The sequence below is a fragment of the Mytilus trossulus genome, chromosome 12, assembly GCF_036588685.1.
Source record: "Mytilus trossulus isolate FHL-02 chromosome 12, PNRI_Mtr1.1.1.hap1, whole genome shotgun sequence".
NCBI lineage: Eukaryota > Metazoa > Mollusca > Bivalvia > Mytilida > Mytilidae > Mytilus > Mytilus trossulus.
The window spans coordinates 41,299,093-41,320,750 of record NC_086384.1 but is presented as its reverse complement, the minus strand read 5'-3'; the positions used below and the strand labels follow the sequence as shown (position 1 = coordinate 41,320,750).

General features: G+C 30.4%; 1 protein-coding gene across 1 annotated transcript in view; it reads right to left on the bottom strand.

Annotated features, from left to right (window-relative positions):
• LOC134692457 (N-acetylated-alpha-linked acidic dipeptidase 2-like) overlaps positions 1-12,500 on the bottom strand; it is a 50,509-nt gene extending 38,009 nt beyond the window's left edge. The window contains exon 1 of the mRNA XM_063552908.1: positions 12,433-12,500. Within this exon, the coding sequence (XP_063408978.1) occupies positions 12,433-12,485 (53 nt within the window). The 5' untranslated portion in view covers positions 12,486-12,500. The remainder of the gene's footprint in view (positions 1-12,432) is intronic.
• Positions 12,501-21,658: the final 9,158 nt, after the last annotated feature.

Sequence of the window (21,658 nt, the reverse complement as noted above, 5' to 3'; positions counted from 1 at the left end):
CTGTTCATCAATCTCTGTTATACAAAAAACAGAAGCCACATTGTCTTTACATTTGCAATATTTCATCACATAAATCCTGACATAAGCTATGCAAATGTAATTAATCAAGTAGTCGACAACCAGAATGTTAGAAGATACTGTTACACTTAACTGGTCACTTAGTCGACCAATGATTTAGAAAAATCTTATATATCGCACAAAGTCGCCTCTATCTGTCTTAATCAATTTTCATATTGATTTGATAGAACCGTGTCAATAACAGCAAAGATAGGAATCCTAAACCACTGAACAGGATGTATCATACACAAAGATTTAATTAAGATTTTGTCAAGATTCATCAGATGACTATAAAAATCTCTGTAAGAGCCAGTTTTCTACATTTAACAGATTATATAAAACTGTGAATTCATTTCTTTTCATGGATACCATGCAATTTTTATGAATTGAAGACAGATTGTATATTCATGGATATTTTGGTTTTGAATCCCACTGAGGGAATGATATGGATAAATACATTGACAATGATGTCTAAATTACTATTCCTCTTAATTCTTGAGCAATTTATTTCTAGAAGAAAAATGACACAAATATAAACATCACGAACATGTATCACAGGGATCTTTTCTCATTTAATTGTAAAAATAAAAAAATTAAAAAAAATTGTGAAATTAAATTGATGCCAGCTAGAATGGTTAATATAAAATAAATATTAAAGTATTCACGAAAAATGAGTTGGTTTACAGTATTTACTGCTTGAAGTGCATTAGAACTAACCTCCATCATAAAAATATCAATTTATTGTATGAGGTGCATGCAAGCAGCAGTTATTTATTATTGTCATTTATCAATAAAGATAAAAACAAAAAAAATCTTAAATACTTTTAAAATTCTTATCTTGAAAATCAGCTTTTCACTATCAATTAAACACAGGATTAACAACTTGCATGCACTTATATAATCAATTTCACTATTGCATGCAGCAGCATTTATCTATAAAAATACTTTTTAAATTCTTAATCCTGAAAATCAACTTTTTGATTATACACAGAATTAACAACTTGTATGCAGTAATCAATTTCACCATTGATTGAAAACGACAACTTTTGTCATGTACTGTTTGAATTGAAACAGCTCAACAGGATTACAGGGGAATAGAGGTTTAATGAGGGCTGTCAATCTCCAGTTTCCTCCAAAATATTCTATATAGAGATGTTTTATAAATGTCGAGAGCTTAATATAGAGTAATTTTTCTTCTGGGAGTAAGCAATTACTTTGAATTCAAGACATGGATTTCTGGAAATAAATCAGTTGGATAGATTCATTAAAGAATTTCCTAAAACTAATTGCAAACTTAATCATCAGATTTACAATGAAGTGCCTTTTTAGAAGACATCTACATTACGGAAACACAATGTTGCCGCCAGATTTCGTCAAATATCAGACTACACAATAATTACTCCCATAAACTTGAGTTTCCTATCCTAATCTAATTACTATGGAAACTTTGGTAATAACTTCTTGCTTCCTTACTTATAGTTATTATCGCTTACAAATTGGGTTATCATATGGTTCTTTAATATTTTTTTCTTTCTACAGAAATCTGTAACCTTTAAAAATTCATTTAAAAGAAACTATCATTTATATTAAAGTTAGACATTAGAAATGACTTTTCTGTCTAAAAGTATGTCCAAAGCATGCGTAGTAAATAATCAAAGAGACAGAAACCAAACAACTGAAATACCCAAAAGCTCATTATACGGAGACTTTACAAGATTGCTACCCTGTAGCTAATGCCCAAGGCACTGTTTAACATGTTTAAATGAGAAACTAAAGTTTGTGTCACAATGTGGTACAATTTTGTCCTAATATTTCTATAGCTCCATAACAAAATGAAAGTACAATACAGTCAAAAACACTTGATGGCAAACAAAATATTTTCAAGTATGGCAGAGAGCTTTACTGTCAAATAGTGTCAGAGGAGTTGCAAGGTGTTATTTTCATACTACATGTACTTGAAATTATAATCAAAGTGCCATAACTCATGTAAAATTGGTCCATTTGAAATGGCAGTACAAAATAGTAACTACACATATATAGTGGTAAACACAACGTATAAATGATTGAGATCTTACAATTTCAGCAGTCATAATTCTCGAGAATATAGTCAAAGTCCCATAACTCCTGTATAAAGCTGAAAAAATTGAATCCTTTGTTTTTGGATTCCTGCCTTCTTGGTATGTACATGCATTTTAATTTAACTTTAATTTTTTGGTTTAATTTCATATTTAATTTGATCTTGAGTAAAATGAGTCAACTTATGATAATTCATGTAATAGTCCACAAATTAGTTTTACACTTTCTGGTACACTCCATACAGAAAGATACATTTTGTACTATCAAAAACGCAAAGCCAAATAAAATACTTACTGTAAATTCAGAAATTACTGAGATATGTTTTAATTATTGCAAAAAAGTGTGACTCACTCACCAGGGTTAAAATCGAAATAATTTTAACTCACATTTGTTAAATTTTTTATACCAATTAATCTTCTTTTTTCTCAATATATAGTTTTAAGTATTGCAAAAAATGCAACTCACTATATATAGCATTTAAAGATATAAAAAGTCCAAAATAACAAATCACATTAATAAATGCAAGAAATAATTTATGAATTTACTGTAATCTAAATTTAAGATAGATAACTCAAGACTCTTAGATATACTATACTATCATGACTATGACCATTGAATCAGAATATACATTAACTTAACCCAAAATTCCCAAATCTGTCGTAAAGACTTTCTGTTTTTACTTTGTATCTATTTAGTTTCTATTGATTGACCAAAGTAGATGCTAACATGACCATAAAAAGGTTTTATAGGGTAATAACAGTAGTTATTTACTGTATAATCAATATTAAGTCAAATATAAGGTGAACTGGATTAATCGTGTAATACCATTACATCTTTCCCAAGAGGGCAAGGTGTAAAATTTTGACTGGACTGCTTGGACTGGACTCTTGAACTGATCCAAAATGGGACTAAATAAGATGAGATCTTGGCTGAAAAGGACTTTGTCGCTCAATCAGAGTAGCTTTTCTTTATTTAAGAATTGATAGCTTCTTTTTATAAATTTATTAGGGTGTATATACCTAAAAGCATTGACCAAAGTTATTTAATGTACAATCAATATTTAGTCAAATAAAAGGTGAACTGGATTAATCGTGTTATACCATTACATCTTTCCCAAGAGGGCAAGGTGTAAAATCTTGACTGGACTGCTTGGACTGGACTATTGAACTGATCCATAAATAGGACTGAATAAGATGAGATATTGGCTGAAAAAGACTTTGACGCTCAATTAGAGTAGCTTTTCTTTTTTTAAGAATTGAAAGCTTCTTTTTATAAATTTATTAGGGTGTATACCTAAAAGCATTGACCAAAGTACAATTTGTTTAAAGCATGGAAACCCTTCATTCTAAAAATGTGAGTACAGTCAACGCTTTTAAAACCCTATAAAAATAATAAAAGAAGCATTCAATAATTTTAATAAAAAAAACTTTGCTAGGATCCTGAAATCACAATTCCTATAATGTTTTTCTTTGATTTACCTGTAAACATGGAATTTGTTAAAATTTTCAAGCACAAGAAATTATGAAAATTCCATAATCAAAAATAATTCCAAGTTCAAATAATAGCCTGTTTTGTGCACTTTAATTAATAGTGGAAGCTGGTGTCATCATGAATAATACATTAAAGTTTGACATAAAGGTCAACTTCAAAAATGCTGAATGACTACGACATTGATGACTCAGCCAATCAGAGCAATGTATTATGATTAATTATACACGTCATATGAATTTTATTTCAGAATTATGAGAAAATAATAAAAATATGTATTAAATAAATTTCTAAAGTGATAAATTGTACAACAAAAATTGTTTAAATGCTGTCAAGTCCAATAATCCAGTCCATTCCAGTCAATATTTTACACTTTGCCTCTCAAGAGGCCCAACATTTATATTTTATTTGATTATTTGTTGTTTTTAATAACTTTAGGTCTGGAAATTAATTCAATCACTAAGATAAACATCCTTTGCTATTGGCATATAAATGGCCATCTGTATACAAATAACTCAACATTTTATAATAGGAATTACACTAAGATTCCATCACTAAATCCTGTTAAAATAACCACATTTACATTTTCATCCCCAGACTGTTTTAAAAGTATCTGTAATTCAATTGTCCAAAGGAGAGAACTGCAATCTCTGACAACACTCAGTTTTAATTGACTTTATCCATGGTAATCCCCAGAAAGGAGGCTGATATAGAGAAAATTTGGTATACAATTGTTACATACTGCAATGAGAACATTTCCAATAATTCACAGCAAAAATATAAAAAAATGCATATTTTTAAAATGCTCGAAAACAATTTATTTTCTGCCCTTTAATTGCAATATAATGATTCTAATAACAGCTTAAATGTGTAAAGGTTGAAACTGGCTACCAGTGCTATGTTCAAATAAAAAATGGTTGTAAAATTCGATATGAATTCAGAAGTATTTTTCTATAAAAAAGATATTTTCTATTTTCTAGTTTATCAATTATAAATATTATAGAAATAAACAATTTTTCTTGCCTCCAGTCCTTTTTGATATAATATCTTAAAAACATAAACGCCTACATTAACGACAGATAATGATGAAACTTGCACAAAACATAACTCCTTTCTATCTATACAGTCTATCATCTAAGCCCAAGAATTTGCATCAAAATGATGTTGAATAAAAAGTGAACTTATCTCCTGCACCACTTCAAAAACACCATATTTTCAAATTAAACTGTCACATCAATTATATTATGTTAGTTCACAGACACCTGACATGGCTTCTCTCTCAATATATAGATGACAATTGTTGCAAGAAGGGATAAAAATGAAATACACAATACCAATCAAGAAAAGTTTCTTTTTATCCATTATATATGTGATTTTGATTTTTTTACAAAAACTATTGTTTTCAATAAATTGCGAGATTGGAATAATTTAAAAACCATATATAAAAATAATTAGTTTTTTAAATAAATCTTAAAAGTCAGGATAAACAACCTCAAAGAATATGTCCCCATTTTTAAATTATTTTTTTTTAGATTTAAAAAAAAAAGGGGGGAGGGTCAACCCTAAATGTGCCTGTGCATTTTCCCAAAACTTTTAAAGTTTTACAATTTTGTGTTTAAAACACCTGTAAGTCAAGTAATAGTATCTGTTGCCTTATCAGTATGAAATGACAGATTTATATTCCTACTTAACCATTTTATAATTGAGAGAAGATATGAAATTTTCACTTTCTTGTGCATGGATTAAGGACTGTATAATCAACTAGAGAGAAAAAAGGACGAGTGTCACATGATGTCAAGATCAACAACGTTACAATGAATAATATTAGAGAAAACAAATTAAATAATAGCTTTCAATTCACCATGAATTATCATCAGTTATAGAATTCTTATCCAATTTCTGTTATTCAATTATATTTAATTGAATTGCTAGTAACTTTATACTGCTCAATACATTGCATGCATAGAAAAACATTTACATGCCGCATGTGTGTCAAACATGTGAACAATTCCCCAAATGATTTAATTTTCTTAGAAAGTGATAAATTCCATGAACTTATTTTTTTATTACTGGTATTAACATCAATTTCAACCTTAAATTAAATCCAGTTTCTTTTTTATCTTCAAGATATTTTGAATTTTATATGCTCACAAAGTATTTTAAAACAATATGAATTTTATTGCAGATGATTAAACCTTAAAAAAACATGTGAACATTCCACAAATGATAAAATATACATGTATTTCAAAAATTGTAAATGACATTTATATTGATTTTATGCTATTAAAGTCAGGTTTAACTTTTCAATTTATAAGCTCAAATAGTATTTTAAAACAGATAAAAATGATTTTATTGAAGAAATTCCCAAAATGATTCAATATTGTGCAGGTACTTGAAAAATCCATGAATTCCATGCAATAAATGTATATATCAATTACATTAATACATTATGTATCAAGATATTTTTAACTTTTAATCTCACAAAGTGTTTTCAAACAAATATGGATTTTATTGCAGATTATTAATCTTTTACAAAATATGAAACTGTCAAAATTAAGCTGTATATACGAATTTTATAAACGAAGACTTTATGATCTTGTCAGTGATTGTTTATCATCATATAGATATAGGAAGATGTGGTATGAGTGTCGATGAAACAACTCTCCATCCAAGTAACAATTTATAAAAGTAATTCAAACCATTATACAAATACAAACATTTATTAGCACAATCTCATAAAAAAACAAGAATGTGTCCAAAGTACATGGATGCCCCTCTCGCACTATCCTTTACCATGTTCCATGGACCGTGAAATTAGGTAATAATCTAATTTGGCATCAAAGTTAGAAAGATTATACTATAGGGAACATATGTATTAAATTAAGTTTCAAGTTGATTGGACTTCAATTTTATCAAAAACTACCTTGACCAAAAACTTTAACCTGAAACTCCCACTTTCATTTTCTATGTTCAGTGGACGGTGAAATTGGGGTCAAAAGTCTAATTTGGCTTAAAATTAGAAAGATCAATTCATAAGCAACAAGAGTACTAAGTTTCAAGTTGATTGGACTTCAGTTTCATCAAAAACTACCTTGACCAAAAACTTTAACCTGAAACTCCCACTTTCATTTTCTATGTTCAGTGTACTGTGAAATTGGGGCAAATTTGGCTTTAAAATTAGAAAGATCATGTCATAAGCAGCAAGTGTACTAAGTTTCAAGTTGATTGGACTTCTGCTTCATCGAAAACTACCTTGACCAAAAACTTTAACCTGAACGGACGCACAGACGGATGGACGGACAGACGGACGAACGGAGGCACAGAACAGAAAACATAATGCCCCTCGTACTATTGTAGGTGGGGCATAAAAAATGGTTAAGTCTCATGGTATATTAATTACATAGTTGATCATACATAATAATTATTGCAAATTATGACTATATTAATATGATTATGAATTAGACATATTGACAATTTCATAGAGTTTGTTCTTCTTTATGAAGATTCAGACTGTCTGAAATGAAAGAGGAAGTTATTTTTAGGATTGTGTATGAGTTATAATTTAATAAAAAGATTATACTATTTTCATCTTTTGTGAAATATTGTAGGATCAAGGATTATATTTGAAACTTTTTGGTAAAATATGGCCTTTTGAGTTGTGTATTTTTCACAATGTAAAAGAAAATGTTTTTCATTTTCAATTTGACCAGAATTAGACATACATAGCAGTATCTCTCATTTCTGGGAATATTTAGATGTCTCCCTCTTTCAGTCATCAGTATACTAGTATGAGCGCTTATATGGATCTTACGTACATATTGCAGCTCTGTTACTTCTGTTTTTCAATAAATCAACATGAGGTGGTCTAATCTGCCCATTATGTAGACATTCTTGAAAAAGTCTAACTTTTTGGATTCAAATATATTTGCATTTTGAACTTGCAAATATTGGTCATTAATTATAGGTCAAAGTAGGGCTTTCAACATGGAGCCTAAATGGCAAACAGCAAGCTATAAAGGGTACCAAAAATTTCTAGTATAAATACCATTCAAAAGGGAAAAACCAAGGTTTAATCTATTTAAAAGGATAGAGAAATGTATGTCTTAATGATTTTCAATTTAGGCAATTTGGCAGGTCTTGCATGAGACTGTCCCAAACAGTAAAAAATTACATAAGAACCTTAAAGAGCTAAGGTTCCACAGCTACATGTACTAACCCTTTTGATAACAAATCAATGTTAGGTACTTAAATTACTCACAATTACATATAATTGATAATAATATATGAGTGTAAATCCATCTAAGTATAATAAAAGACATAAGTCTAATCTTACAAATCATTCTTTAAAATAAAATTGATGTGTGCAGGTCAAATCAGGCCTCATTTTACACTACTGCCTAGTAAAAATTTGGTAATTTTTTAAATAAACCTAACACTTAATCATATCATAATATCATCAGTTTATTAACACAGATCTTTTTAGAATTCATAATACAGTAAATTATCAGATTTCATATTTTTAATAAAAGACGAAATAAGAGGATTTAAATTTGGCTTTTCAAGTTAAGCTTAGAGATGGTCATTTTCTTTATAAATCATAAAACTTTACAATAAAAAAGATTGCACTTAATAAATAAAACTAATACTCACTTAACAAACGACAAATAACACATAAAGCCTCGTAAACATATTTGGTTAAACAACCAGAATATCAACTGAAGAGATATAATTACTCTTTCGTATACATTCTATGGTTAAAAAAAAGATAAATCTTTTATTAACCGTTTTCTATTAGTTTTCCATTTCTACTGTTATTTTTGCCCGAAAAAATCAATGTGTAGTCATATAACTGCTGCAAAAGATAATGTCAAGTCTACAAGTTTTTGGGATGTAATACTTTGATCAAACAAAGATTAGACAAAAACAAGCATTGGTTAACACAACGTCTAGTCAATAGAATTAAGTCACTTATTTTTAGCTCACTACACACAACACTTTACAATGCTTTAATTCAATTTTGCCTATAGTCAAAGAGAATTGAAAAATGATACCAAAAGGACATTCTAATCAACATTATCAAAAGTCAAATAAAAAATAAGATTAACAAACAAGAGTAGACAAAACACAACAAACAAAACTAAAAGCTGAAAAAGAAGAATATAACCCCACAAGAAATGGGGATAATCTTTTGTGCTTCAGAAAGGTAGGCATATCATCACATGACACCCTTAGCATGCTTAGTGTCAACCTGCCTAATTTAGAAGGAACCAACAAAACTGTTTGCTCCAATTTTTATCCATTTTTCACATCTATCAATTTTGAATACAAATTGCCTCTTTGATTGTGTAAATGTATAATATTTATAAGTCTTATGATCAAACCAGAGCCAACAGCTTCATGGTCCACTTTAGGAATTTTGGTCCTCAATGCTCTTCAACTTCGTACTTTATTTGGCCTTTTTAACTTTTTTGGATTCGAGTGTCACTGATGAGTCTTTTGTAGACGAAACGTGTGTCTGGCATATATACAAAATTTGATCCTGAAATCTATGATGAGTTTATTTACAGGTTGAGAAGTATGGACAACTTTGAGTTGCCCCAATGTGCTTTATTCCCATTCAGGAAAATGGCAAAATTCATCTAGATTATAGCATGTATTAAGAATTAATATATAATTAAACTGAAATATTTATAATAAAGGGGCCTTGTTGGTTTATCTATTGGACTTATAGCTCTGGTGTAATTTGACTAGATTTTGGTTTTCCTACAAATGTTTAGGTATTCTCTAACACATGTCTAAGTTAAACAGGTTAAAAAAACCTTGAGACAATTAACATGAACAACTCTCTTTTAAGTTAAGTATAAACTCAGTATGTCTTAAAATGCAGTTTGATGCAACCAATTAACATATCAAACAAGAAACATTTAAAATGGCAGGTATGTATACAAAAGTTTTTAAACATATAACATTGATCACCATCTCATACTTATATTACTTTCAAATTATAAAAAACTCAAATTTGGCAATATTGTTAGTTACTCAATACTAAGGATTTTTTTCAATAATGAATGAAATACTTATTTCACATCAATAGCTTTGGCTGTTATTTGATATTAATAAAAGTCTGGAAAAGACCAAAGATAAAATATATTTTTTAAATAATGTAACTCAGACAACGAACAAAAATAGTCATAGTTAAGGTTTTACACTAGTAATTTTGGGGCCCTTTATAGCTTGTTGTTCGGTGTGAGCCAAGGCTCCGTGTTGAAGGCCGTACTTTAACCTATAATGGTTTACTTTTTAAATTGTTATTTGGATGGAGAGTTGTCTCATTGGCACTCACACCACATCTTCCTATATCTATAGTTAAAACAAAATAATAATCAAAAACAAAGACCATTTAATTAATATATATGTCGTGTACAAGTTGCGATTTTGTACAGGTTATAACATGTACAAAAATATTGTACATGTTATAACTTGTATAATGCAAAAATACAAGTTATAACATGTACAAAAGTACCTCATACATGTTATAACCTGTACAAAATCTTGCTTAAAAATGGTTTTAACTTGTACAAAATTTAAGATAAATCTTAATGAAGTAAAATATATATTTAAATTCACCAATGCATAAAAAACAACAATTAAAAGCCCAAACATGTCTTTTTCCGTAGAGGACAATGCTCACAAAGTTTCAGGAATATATGTTTTATGACTCATTTTGGCAAAATATGTTTTCATATAATTAGATATAGGAAGATGTGGTGTGAGTGCCAATGAGACAACTCTCCATCCAAACAACAATTCAAATAGGTTAAAGTACGGCCTTCAACACAGAGCCTTGGCTCACACCGAACAACAAGCTATAAAGGGCCCCAAAATAACTAGTGTGAAACCATTCAAATGAAAACCAACGGTCTAATCTATATAAACAAAACGAGAAACGAGAAACACGTATATATTACATAAACAAACGACAACTACTGTACATCAGATTCCTGACTTAGGACAGGTGCAAACATTTGCAGCGGGATTAAACGTTTTAATGGGCCCAAACCTTCTCCCTTTTTCTGAAACAATAGCATAACATCACAACATATAAAAACATACGATAAAATATCAATTGGCAGACTTAACTCAATCAAAAAACGTATGATTACACAATGAACGAATAAATTTGATCTGCGATATCTGAATACAAATGCACAGTTAATTAAATATTAGAGACAAACATTCATGACCAAAAGGCTAACAAACAAATTGTATGTTTTATGCAGTCCATCATGGCTTAAATAAGTGTGACACTATTTACAATAAGCTTGCATTTCCTAAATGACAATTGCATTAAATACTAGTACTAGTATCTAAATTCTTCCAAAAAATTTAAGAACAATGCCTTATAATTTTGAGTAATACTCCTTCCTCTCGTTTTATAGCTTGCAAAGACTAAAAAAAATTCTTATATGCTTACTCTGTAAAAGCAAGAGAGAGCTGAAATAGTTTGCATTGGACCACGCTTCATTATCAATATCTTGGATCTGTTCTTCAACATTTTTGGCCTTTAGCATGACTTATGTAAGTTTATAACTCATTTTTTTTTATAAACTATAAGATCATTGCATGAAACGAATTTCATTTTGATGTCCTCTACTTTGAAAACATGTATGTGTGGGCTTTAAATGTTGTCTGCTCCATGGGTGGGTTGTTATCTTTTAGACCCATTTACCCCATTTCCATTCCCAATTTTATTTGTAGACACATCTATCCTGGCTATCCTCTTATGTCTTTAAGTGTCAACTAGAATGAAAGTATTTTACTATTGCCTTCAAAGTGGACACTCACAATTATACTTCATCAAATAAAGATATGTCTATAGATAGTCATAAGAGATTCATAAGACATGTTCTAAGATATATCATAAGATATATCATAAGATAATGTCCTAAGATATATCTTAACAGTATGACAGGTCTTATGAATGCTTCGTAATACTGAAACCTGGCCATTAAATGTTTCAAAAAAGGACAAAACACACTTACATGAAGGAATAATAAAAAAGTTATGAAAATATTATTGAGGTTGATAACATCTGATGAGATAATAGAAACATATCCTTAATTTTCGATTTTGTACAAGTTAAAACCATTTTTAAGCAATATTTTGTACAGGTTATAACATGTATGAGGTACTTTTGTACAGGTTATAACTTGTATTTTTGCATTATACAAGTCATAACATGTACCATATTTTTGTACATGTTATAACCTGTACAAAATCGCAACTTGTACACGACATATATATAATTAATCTTAATTAAAAAGAGAGTTTCAAATTAGATGTCAACCATTGTTTAGTGTTTCCTTGCATGAAATCTAACTATCATGAAATAGTTGAACATGTTGAAGCATTAGAGCTAATAATGGAAACTTCAATCTTAAATGTGCTTCATCATCAAAAAAATAAGATGTTCAGATATGATGGCCAATGAGACAGACAACTTTCCCACAAGAGACCAAATGACACAGAAATTATCATGTTCATTGATACTGTTAAGGGTAAACAAAAGTGGCAATTTGCCAAATTTTTAAGGGCATAACTTTCAAAAAAGAAATGTGCCATGTACATGTATCAAATTGGAACTTGAACTTTTAATGCACTACAACAATTAATGCACTACAACAAGTAATGCACTACAAAAATTAATGCACTACAACAATTAATGCACTACAACAATAAATGTTTCTTATTCAGGTGTTATTTTGCACAGTAACTCACAACTGTACAAGACTTGATATCAAACATACTTACTTATCAAGTAAACTGTCCATGACTTTTTCAGACAATATTGAAATTGCTGTCATTCTCTTTAAACCATTGACCAAACTAGTAATCTATATAGTCATTCATTAATATGATTTCTTTTTTTCTATACCAATCAATCTTTTTCCAAAAAGATATAAGCTTCCCAGTTAACTATATAAGTTCTGCTCTGTTCTACTTGAAAATATTCTTTTTCACAATTTCAGATTTGTAAATTGAGTCCTCGAAATTGAAACATTTATAGTTAATTATAATGAAGTCAGTTGTCATAACAAGACTAAAGTTGTCTTCAAGCTGCAAATAGCCATGATTATAATGCAATTATATGTATATCAACTATTTTCTCACAATTCTATAGTCCATCAAGCATTGTCCTGCATCCTCACTATACCTGGATTCCACATGAAAACCTAAATAATGACTTTTAACATTTGTTTTTGCATCATTAGGTAAAATCCACTAATCAGGTCAAATATCGTTAAAATAAAAAAGTGATATTGCTTTTTAACCATAAGATATAAAATACTCTGACAAAAATTTTTCAATGTATATATACTAAAAAGTTTCAGTGCAATCCAATAACTAAATAGCTTAAATTTTGTACCAATTTACCAAATAAGACGGTCAGAGAATGTCCAGTCCATAGAAAGTAAAGCTTGAATGACAGGACAATTCCACACAGACTTAGATGTCCAATTTATATCTAATCCTTAGTGATAATTCGCCTCTAAAACAATGCAAGAACAAATGATCCTGTCGTATCTCATAAATATCTATGTTTTCTTATTCCAGCGAGAAGATTTCCTCATTTATCTCTTTCTTATTAGAATTTAGACTAAGCTTCAGCAACCGTGATATTCAAACTAAGCAGTCTCTTTAATAATCTTGACTTTTGAATTTTTTTTATCAAATCCTCACTAACTAAGCATGAAAATAACACAAGCTAAGAATTTGGTGCTTTTGTTTTTCATTAAAATCTTTGATTCTTGTTAAACCGAGAAGATTTTCTCATTTATCTCTTTTAAAACTTTCGACTAAGATGCAGCAGTCAATAAAATTTTACTCTGAGTTTTGAAAGAAATTGATCAAATCCTTGGTAAATAAACATGAAAATAACACAACAAGCAAATGTATCCTGTCACTTTCTGTTTATTAGTAAATTCTTTTCAACTATGGTGCAGCAACCATGCTCATGATGATATTTCACATCAAAACTTCAATGCTTTAAAGCATTCTATTTCTTAATCTTCAGTTTTCAAAGAAATTTATCAAATCCTTGCTAAATAGCATGAAAATAACACAACAAGCAATGCATCCTAGCTGTCACTTCCATTTAAGTGTAAATTCTAAATGGAGAAACAAAAATTGAATCTTGACAAATGGTAAAAATCCATGTCAAGCATTGCATGATATTTGACATTTCCTTTATCTTTTGAACTCAATTATAAGTCTTTTATTCTCAAATTTCATGAAAACTGTAATTTAAGATAACTTGTTCTTTTACTAACTCAAAAGTCAAAGTTTCTTAGCATCCAATTACTCAAAGGTCTAAAGAAGACATTTTGTCTCAAACTACATCGTTAATTCATAAATGACTCCTTAGAATTCTTAATAAATCAAAAACGACTTCTTCGCATGCTTAGAAACCGTCAAATCATCAATGTTGTTTAAAATTACATATATATACAACCAAATTATGGAATCTTCCTTTTCCCAAAACTACAGGAAAATCTCATTATTTCCCAGAAACCCTAAGGGACATCGCCAATCTTTAACTACATAGAAGTTAGGTGTTCTTTTGTAAATTAACAAAGGTGCCATAGAAAGCTGCTAAACAGACTATATAACAGGAAATATTGGTCTTGCTAATAGAATTATTCCCCGGTGTATGTTTAATAAGATTCCCTCATTTTATACAATGGATGCCTATCTACTAAATAAGAAAAGTACAGACATTGTGGGTTTATACTGTCATAGACATTATTTTTCCAATTATTTTAGAAAATTAACAGCTGTTTCATTTGAAAATTGGTTCTTCTGTTTCCTGGTTGGAGACAAGATGTGGTCAATTTTGTTTTTTACCTTAGTTATAAAATTCAACCTAAAACCTAGATTTAGTTTTTGGGATGATTTAATGCCAAAGATATGTTTCACAATTTCTCCAATTTGCAGAATTGATGATGAGTTTATATGTTTCACCTACTTAATTGATTATAATTTCAGCAAAAATATAAAAATGTGTGAACAAAAATTCTCAATTAGGGTAAATAATTCCAATATCAATATTGAATGTATCAGTCATATTTGCATTTTATATATAGAGAATAATACATGGCAAAATCCGTATCATATGTCGTATCATCCCGAGACATCAATATCAGCCCGAGGGCCTTCAGTTCTGCTTTTGTCTTGTTTCAAAGCTTTAAAATAACTGCTCAATTGTTTATACATGTACGAAGCACCTAGGTTACCTTACAATCTGTTGTTTTGAAAATATTTTGTTTATTATTGTATATATTTGAGTGTTTTGTATTTTTCATAGTTGCATTTAGTGTGCCAAAAAATTTGTTGTAACAACTTGATGTTCGTGACGTCACAAACAATATGAAAACTTGGTGTTCGTGACGTTACATACCAAACAATGACGTCATTCAAAAAATTGACCTATTTTTAGAAGACAAAACTCTTAGGCAAAAAAAACCAAAAAAACTGACTTTAGTTTAAAAAAAAAAAAAAAAAAAAAAAAGGTATGCGATACGGGTTATGCGATACGGGTTTAGCCATGCGATACGGGGTCTGCGATACAGGGTAGGTGATACAGACTGGAAAAAAGAACCTTTATTAGATATACAAAATAGCTGTATTTTGTACTAAATATATGGTAAAATATTGTATCACTGATAACAATTATCAGTGATACAATATTATTGCCTATAATTTCTGACTACTTATCATACTTTTTGGATTTATAGGCACAAAACAAGAAAATTGGTAAACAAATTGTTATTTAAGGGCAACAAACCTTATAAAAATTCAGTCTTCACAATGAAGTCCAAAGCCTATTTTCTGGAAAATTTTGCATAGACTTTTAACATGCTTAATACTTTGCCTGTTTTTTTGTTCTTTGATCTGTTTGAACATTGTCTCTTTGACACATTCCCCCTTTTCGCATTCTCTATACTATATTGGTCTGTTGAATCAATTCTTATTGTAATAAGGCAAAAAAAATTACAAATCTGGGATAGCAGGCCTTTAATGGCCAAGTATGAAGACTGAAAGTCCTAAAATGATAATATGTATCCGTCACTGGTAGATTTTGAATAAATAATTTTGTTTTTTAATTATATTGACTGAACTGTTGCATAAAATCTTATTTACAGATATTATCAATACTCTTATCAGAATCTGATTTTTTCTTCTTTCAAATGATATTATTCTATCTACAACTGACATTTTTATTAATATTCTGATGCAAAAGCTTAAAAACATTTGCTCACAAAATCTCAATCAGTCCATTAAAATAAATACAGATAACAAATTATTCATTCAGAAAATAAAAGCTGTCACTCACAAATGCCTTTTAATTAACAGCATCTTTTTAAATATTCACATCATCAAGATTTTATTATTCCAGTTGTCAATTTCAAATGTAGCATTTCTGGTAATTCATTTCATGACTAACTACCATTGAAAAGCATATCAATTAAAAGTGACAATTTTACGATGACATTCTTCTATCATTACAATGAAATATAATATCAGGTTGGGTTTAAGATAACTATTTTGTGGGAGAAAATGTTTTTAGCATTGATTTTACCATTATTGTAAATTGCTTTTGATCAAATTTCTGCGACAAATAGACAAAATTGCATCACGATTCAAAATTTAAAGAGAAATTGGGCAATTTGAGAAATCCTCAGCATGAAGTTGAAAATTGTAGTATTATGTTGAATTATTTTTATAGCTATTCTTTTTATCAAGAGGATATACGTTAACAAAATTAAACATGAATTCAGTTTTATGGATTTAGATACTGTTTTTTTTTTAAATATAAAATATCAAAATAGACAACTTATTCCAATTAAAAACTGTTGTAAGTTGAGACAAAATCCTATTTTTGAAGATACATCATAACAATTAAATTATAGACAAAGATCTTTGTTGTATTATGTTGAACACATCTAATTTGGGTATTTTCTTATACCAATTAAATCCAAAAAAAAAATGCACGCGTTGTCATGCTAACACAATATTTTAACTTCAACTCCTACTTCATAGAATCAGAAACCAGAGGCCCTAAAAGAGCCTGTTTCATTCACCTACTTCTATGTGCATCTTCAACAATAATGGTAACACTCCAACATTGAAGACTGTATAATTCATGACTAAATAAAAATTGAGAATGGAAATGGGGAATATGTCTAAGAGACAACAAACAGACCAAACAGTAGACAACAACCTTTGGCCAACAATGGGTCTTCAAAACAGCAAGAAAATCCCACACCAGGAGGAGGTCCTCAGCTAGACTCTTTTTTGTTGACCATCATCATCATCTGTTCTGCTGATAGTTTTTTCTTCATTTACAGATTTTTCTGCTTTCTGTAATTTTTGCAAAAAAGGAAAAACAAGAAAGTGTCCCCAGTACACGGATGCCCCACTTCCACTATCATTTTCTATGTTCAGTGGGTCGTGAAATTGGGGTCAAAACTCTTATTTGGCATTAAAATTAGAAAGATCATATCACAAGGAACATATGTACCAAGTTTCAAGTTGATTGGACTTCAACTGCATCAAAAACTACCTTGACCAAAAACTTTAACCTGAAGCGGGACAGATGGACGAACAAATAGATGGACGGATGAAAGGACAGACGGACGCACAGACACACAGACCAGAAAACATAATGCCCCTCTACTATCGTAGGTGGGGCATAAAAATGTTAACTAATCTGATAAAGGAGTTGACTGAAGAATTGGGTCATGTTCATGTTGACCTATTTGTAGATCTAAAAAATTTATAAAAGTGAAAAATGCAACAAATGATAAAAATTGTCATTTAACATGTTTAAGAGCTATAACTCCTAAAAGACTTGACAAACAATTTAGGCAATACCAGCCTGTTTGTAGATCTTGCCTTGTAGTTTGATTTTTCTATTCAAGATTTTCTCTATCTATACATGCTTTAGGGGTTTTCAAGATATTAAGACTTAATTTGCATTTTATCCCTGTTTTATTGTTCATAATTTTACACCTAGATACCCACATGATGTTGCCAGATTAATTGATCCAACTGCTCCAGTCGTTGCAGAAGAGAAGTTATTGAAAAAGTAAACTGACAACAAACAAGGAACAACAACAGACATCAACATGATCAAATGATCAGAGTAGCTCACTTGACCTGTCTTGCCAAGCTGCTGACTTACACAGATAATCAGAGGAAATTTCAGGAAAAGAATGATAACTCTTGAAGTCTAATATTTCACAATAACGAATGAATGTCGTAAAGCTTTAGATCATGTAGATTAAGATTGTTCTGACATTTGAAAATCTTAATACCATGAATATCTGGATCATAACATGTGCACTTTCAGCTAAAATTGAATAAATTGAAGAACATATTTACCTTTTAACAAGAGTGCACACATTGAAATGTCATGCCTTCTTTACTAATCATTGATAATATGTTGAAAGTCCTAAATATAAAGCCTTATTACAATTTAAACATAAACATGATAAACTTAATATTAACCACTGAACCATGAAAATGAGGTCAAGGTGAGATGAACCATACCAGGCACACATGAAAAGCTAACAATTCTTTCTTACAACAAATATAGTTGACCTATTGCTTTAAGTTTAAAAAAATGAACCAAAACACAAAAAATTAACACTGAGTGAGCAATGAACCATGAAAATGAGGTCAAGGTCAAATTAAATCTGAGTGACTGACATATAGATCATAAAATATTTTCGTACACCAAATATAGTTAACTTATTGCATATAGTTTTAGATAAAAAGACCAAAATTCAAAAAGTTAACTTTGACCACTGAACCATGAAAATGAGGTCAAGGTCAGATGACACATACCAGCTACACATGTACACCTTACAATCATTCCATACACCAAATATAGTAAACCTAGTAATTGCATCCAGTATATATGAAAAACAGACAAAAACACAAAAAACTTAACTATAACCACTGAACCATGAAAATGAGGTGAAGGTCAGATGACACCTGCTAGTTGAGCAATTACACCTTACAGTCCTTCCATACACTGAATATACTAGCCCTATTGCCCATAGTATCTGAGATATGGACTTGACCACCAAAAATTAACCTTGGTCACTGACCCATGAAATGAGGTCGAGGTCAATTGAAAACTGTATGACGGGCATGAGGACCTTGCAAGCTACGCACCAAATATAGTTATCCTGTTACTTAAAATAAGAGAGAATTTCTCATTACAAAAAATCTTAACTTTTTTTTCAAGTAGTCACTGAACCATGAAAATGAGTTCAAGGACATTGGACATGTGACTGACGGAAACTTGGAAACATGAGGCATCTATATACAAAGTATGAAGCATCCAGCTCTTCCACCCTCTAAAATAAAAAGCTTTAAAGAAGTTAGCTAACACTGCCGCTGCTGCAGCCATAGCCGCTACCGGAACACTATCCCTATGGCGAGCTTTCTGCAACAAAAGTTGCAGGCTCAACAAAAACCAAAGAATTCTTTTAGAAGCTGGCGGGTACAAATGTATGGTATTGTGGTATTGATAATACTCATAACTATACAAAATGTACAGTACCGGTACACAAGCCTTACCTGCATAAAAAGTCCGATTCTTCATCAGCTTATCTTCATTTTCTGACTGTAAAATTCTGTGAAAGAATAGAAAGAATTAGTGGCATGTGGCAAGAAAAAGAATTTGGTAAAAAATTGTTTTTGCAGATCTAGGATGTTGAAAAAGGGGGGCCCAAACTACATGAACTCTAGGAAAAATAAGTGACTGTTTCTGCTATTTGGTCAAGTTGTTGTCTGTTTGAAACATTTCACATTTCCATTCTCTATTTTACAAATTAGTTCGAGAGACTACATACTTTTACCAAATATATGCAATATATATATGTAGTTCCATAACGGTGCCCTGTCATATTCATAATTTGCTTATATAAATAATTTGTTGTAAATGTACATGTTAAAAGTTTACACCCAGGCTTCTGATGATCAGTTATCATCAGTAAGGTTCCATCAATCATCATGATCATGGACATCAAGATTTGAAAGTAATTTTAAAGAAAATATTATCATAGATTATTGTCATGTTAAGTCTTTGATCTGTGCACGTGTTGCAGGCTGTTATTAAACATGTTAAAGAAACATGTCTAATGAATTTTCAAATATTTTTCATGATGAATATCTTATCTCCCAATTGATACGATATTCCTGTGCTTGCATTTCCTAACATGATTTTCTTGATAGAGGGTTGCTGCTATCAAGAAAGCTTTCAAACCAAGAGTTCCAAATGGTGAAGTTGAAATCATCCCCAAGTAAATTTTATGAACTTCATCCTGAGTTGGTTGACCATTATGGAATAACAGTTTCACAAATGATATCAGATATGTTCCTTACGTCGAACTACAATCCTTTTCCCTTTCATGAATGTTACCTACCGAATAAGACTATTTACCAGGATTGTTATCACATAAGCAACATGACGGGTGCCACATGGGAAGCAGGATCTGCTTACCCTTCCGGAGCACCTGACATGATCCCTAGTTTTTGGTGAGGTTCGTGTTGCTTATTCTTTAGTTTTCTATGTTGTGTCATGTGTACTACTGTTTGTCTGTTGGTCTTTTTCATTTTTAGCCAAGGCGTTGTCAGTTTGTTTTTCGATTTATGAGTTTGACTGTCCCTCTGGTATCTTTCATCCCTCTCTTATAATATTTTTTTTGTTTTTAAATTAGGTATATCTTTATCCTTTTTCTTTGACAATGTTTGAAATTAATACATATTTTTGTGAGAAGATATTCCGGTCTTAAATTTCTTGTTTTACATGTTTTATTTGCATACCAAAATAAAATGTACTTACAACATGTACAAATTACTTAACCTTTACTTCATTATGACTCATGTTCATATCGTACTAATAATCTGCATGCAAGTATTAATTTGACAAAACTTCACAAAAGATACTTGAGTTTGACAAAACATTTCAAATTGTGTGCACTAATTTACAGAAACTAATGGTTCATGTCTTTTTAGTTACACACATAATTTGTCTCTAACATTATATTCTCTAATGGGTAATTTATATGCCAGCTTTAGCTGGCACTTATGGTAGAAGCATCGTTTTGGGACAAAGAACGATAACTCTTGCTAGACGACCCATCGGAAAAGTTTCGTCACTCTCGTTAAATCTCGTACGATATTTTTTTATTTAATGGCTGCCAAAATTCTCGTTTAATCGCGATCTTGTAAAAACAGGCAGAACGGAACAAATTCAATGTTAAATACGACATGAATTTTTATTTGTTTTCAAAAACAAGAATTCAGAAATGTTGGCTACTTGTGTAGCTTATTTAAATTTTATTGTACCACGGAAATTACCGAAGTAATGACAACAACATCCGACGCCATGTTTCGTCTGCTTCAACATTCCATTATCAGTGAGGTCAAAGCAAATTAACTGTCCTAAATAATCACAGGTACTTCATTCAAAAGTCACAAAATCATAGTTAACGAAAACATATTTAGCGTAAAAGTTCCGTCCAGCCATGGGAACACAGAAAAAAAACTCTGCAAGCAATATATTTCGCATTTCTTTTTACAAATTGACCATGTCGGGCATGCGGGGTAAACTCCGGTGCACTGGTTGACCATGACTCCTTATGTTCATCTGCCACATATCATTATTCCCCACACCAAGGAACAGTGATAATTATACAGTTGAATGTGATCACGGTTATTCATGTAGTCAATGGCGAATCCAGCATTTTTCATAAAAGGGGGGGGGGTGGGGTCTGACGGTGCGCTCCAGTCATGCTTCAGTTATTCCCTATATAATCATCATTTTTTCCCTAAAGAAAAGGGTCTCCCTCTGGATCCTTTGGTAGTCCACAGACTAATTCAAAACTTAACAAAAGTTAAAACATTCAAATAATTCACAATCTTCTTATTCTGTACTTTCTAAATGGCAAACTCTCAAGAC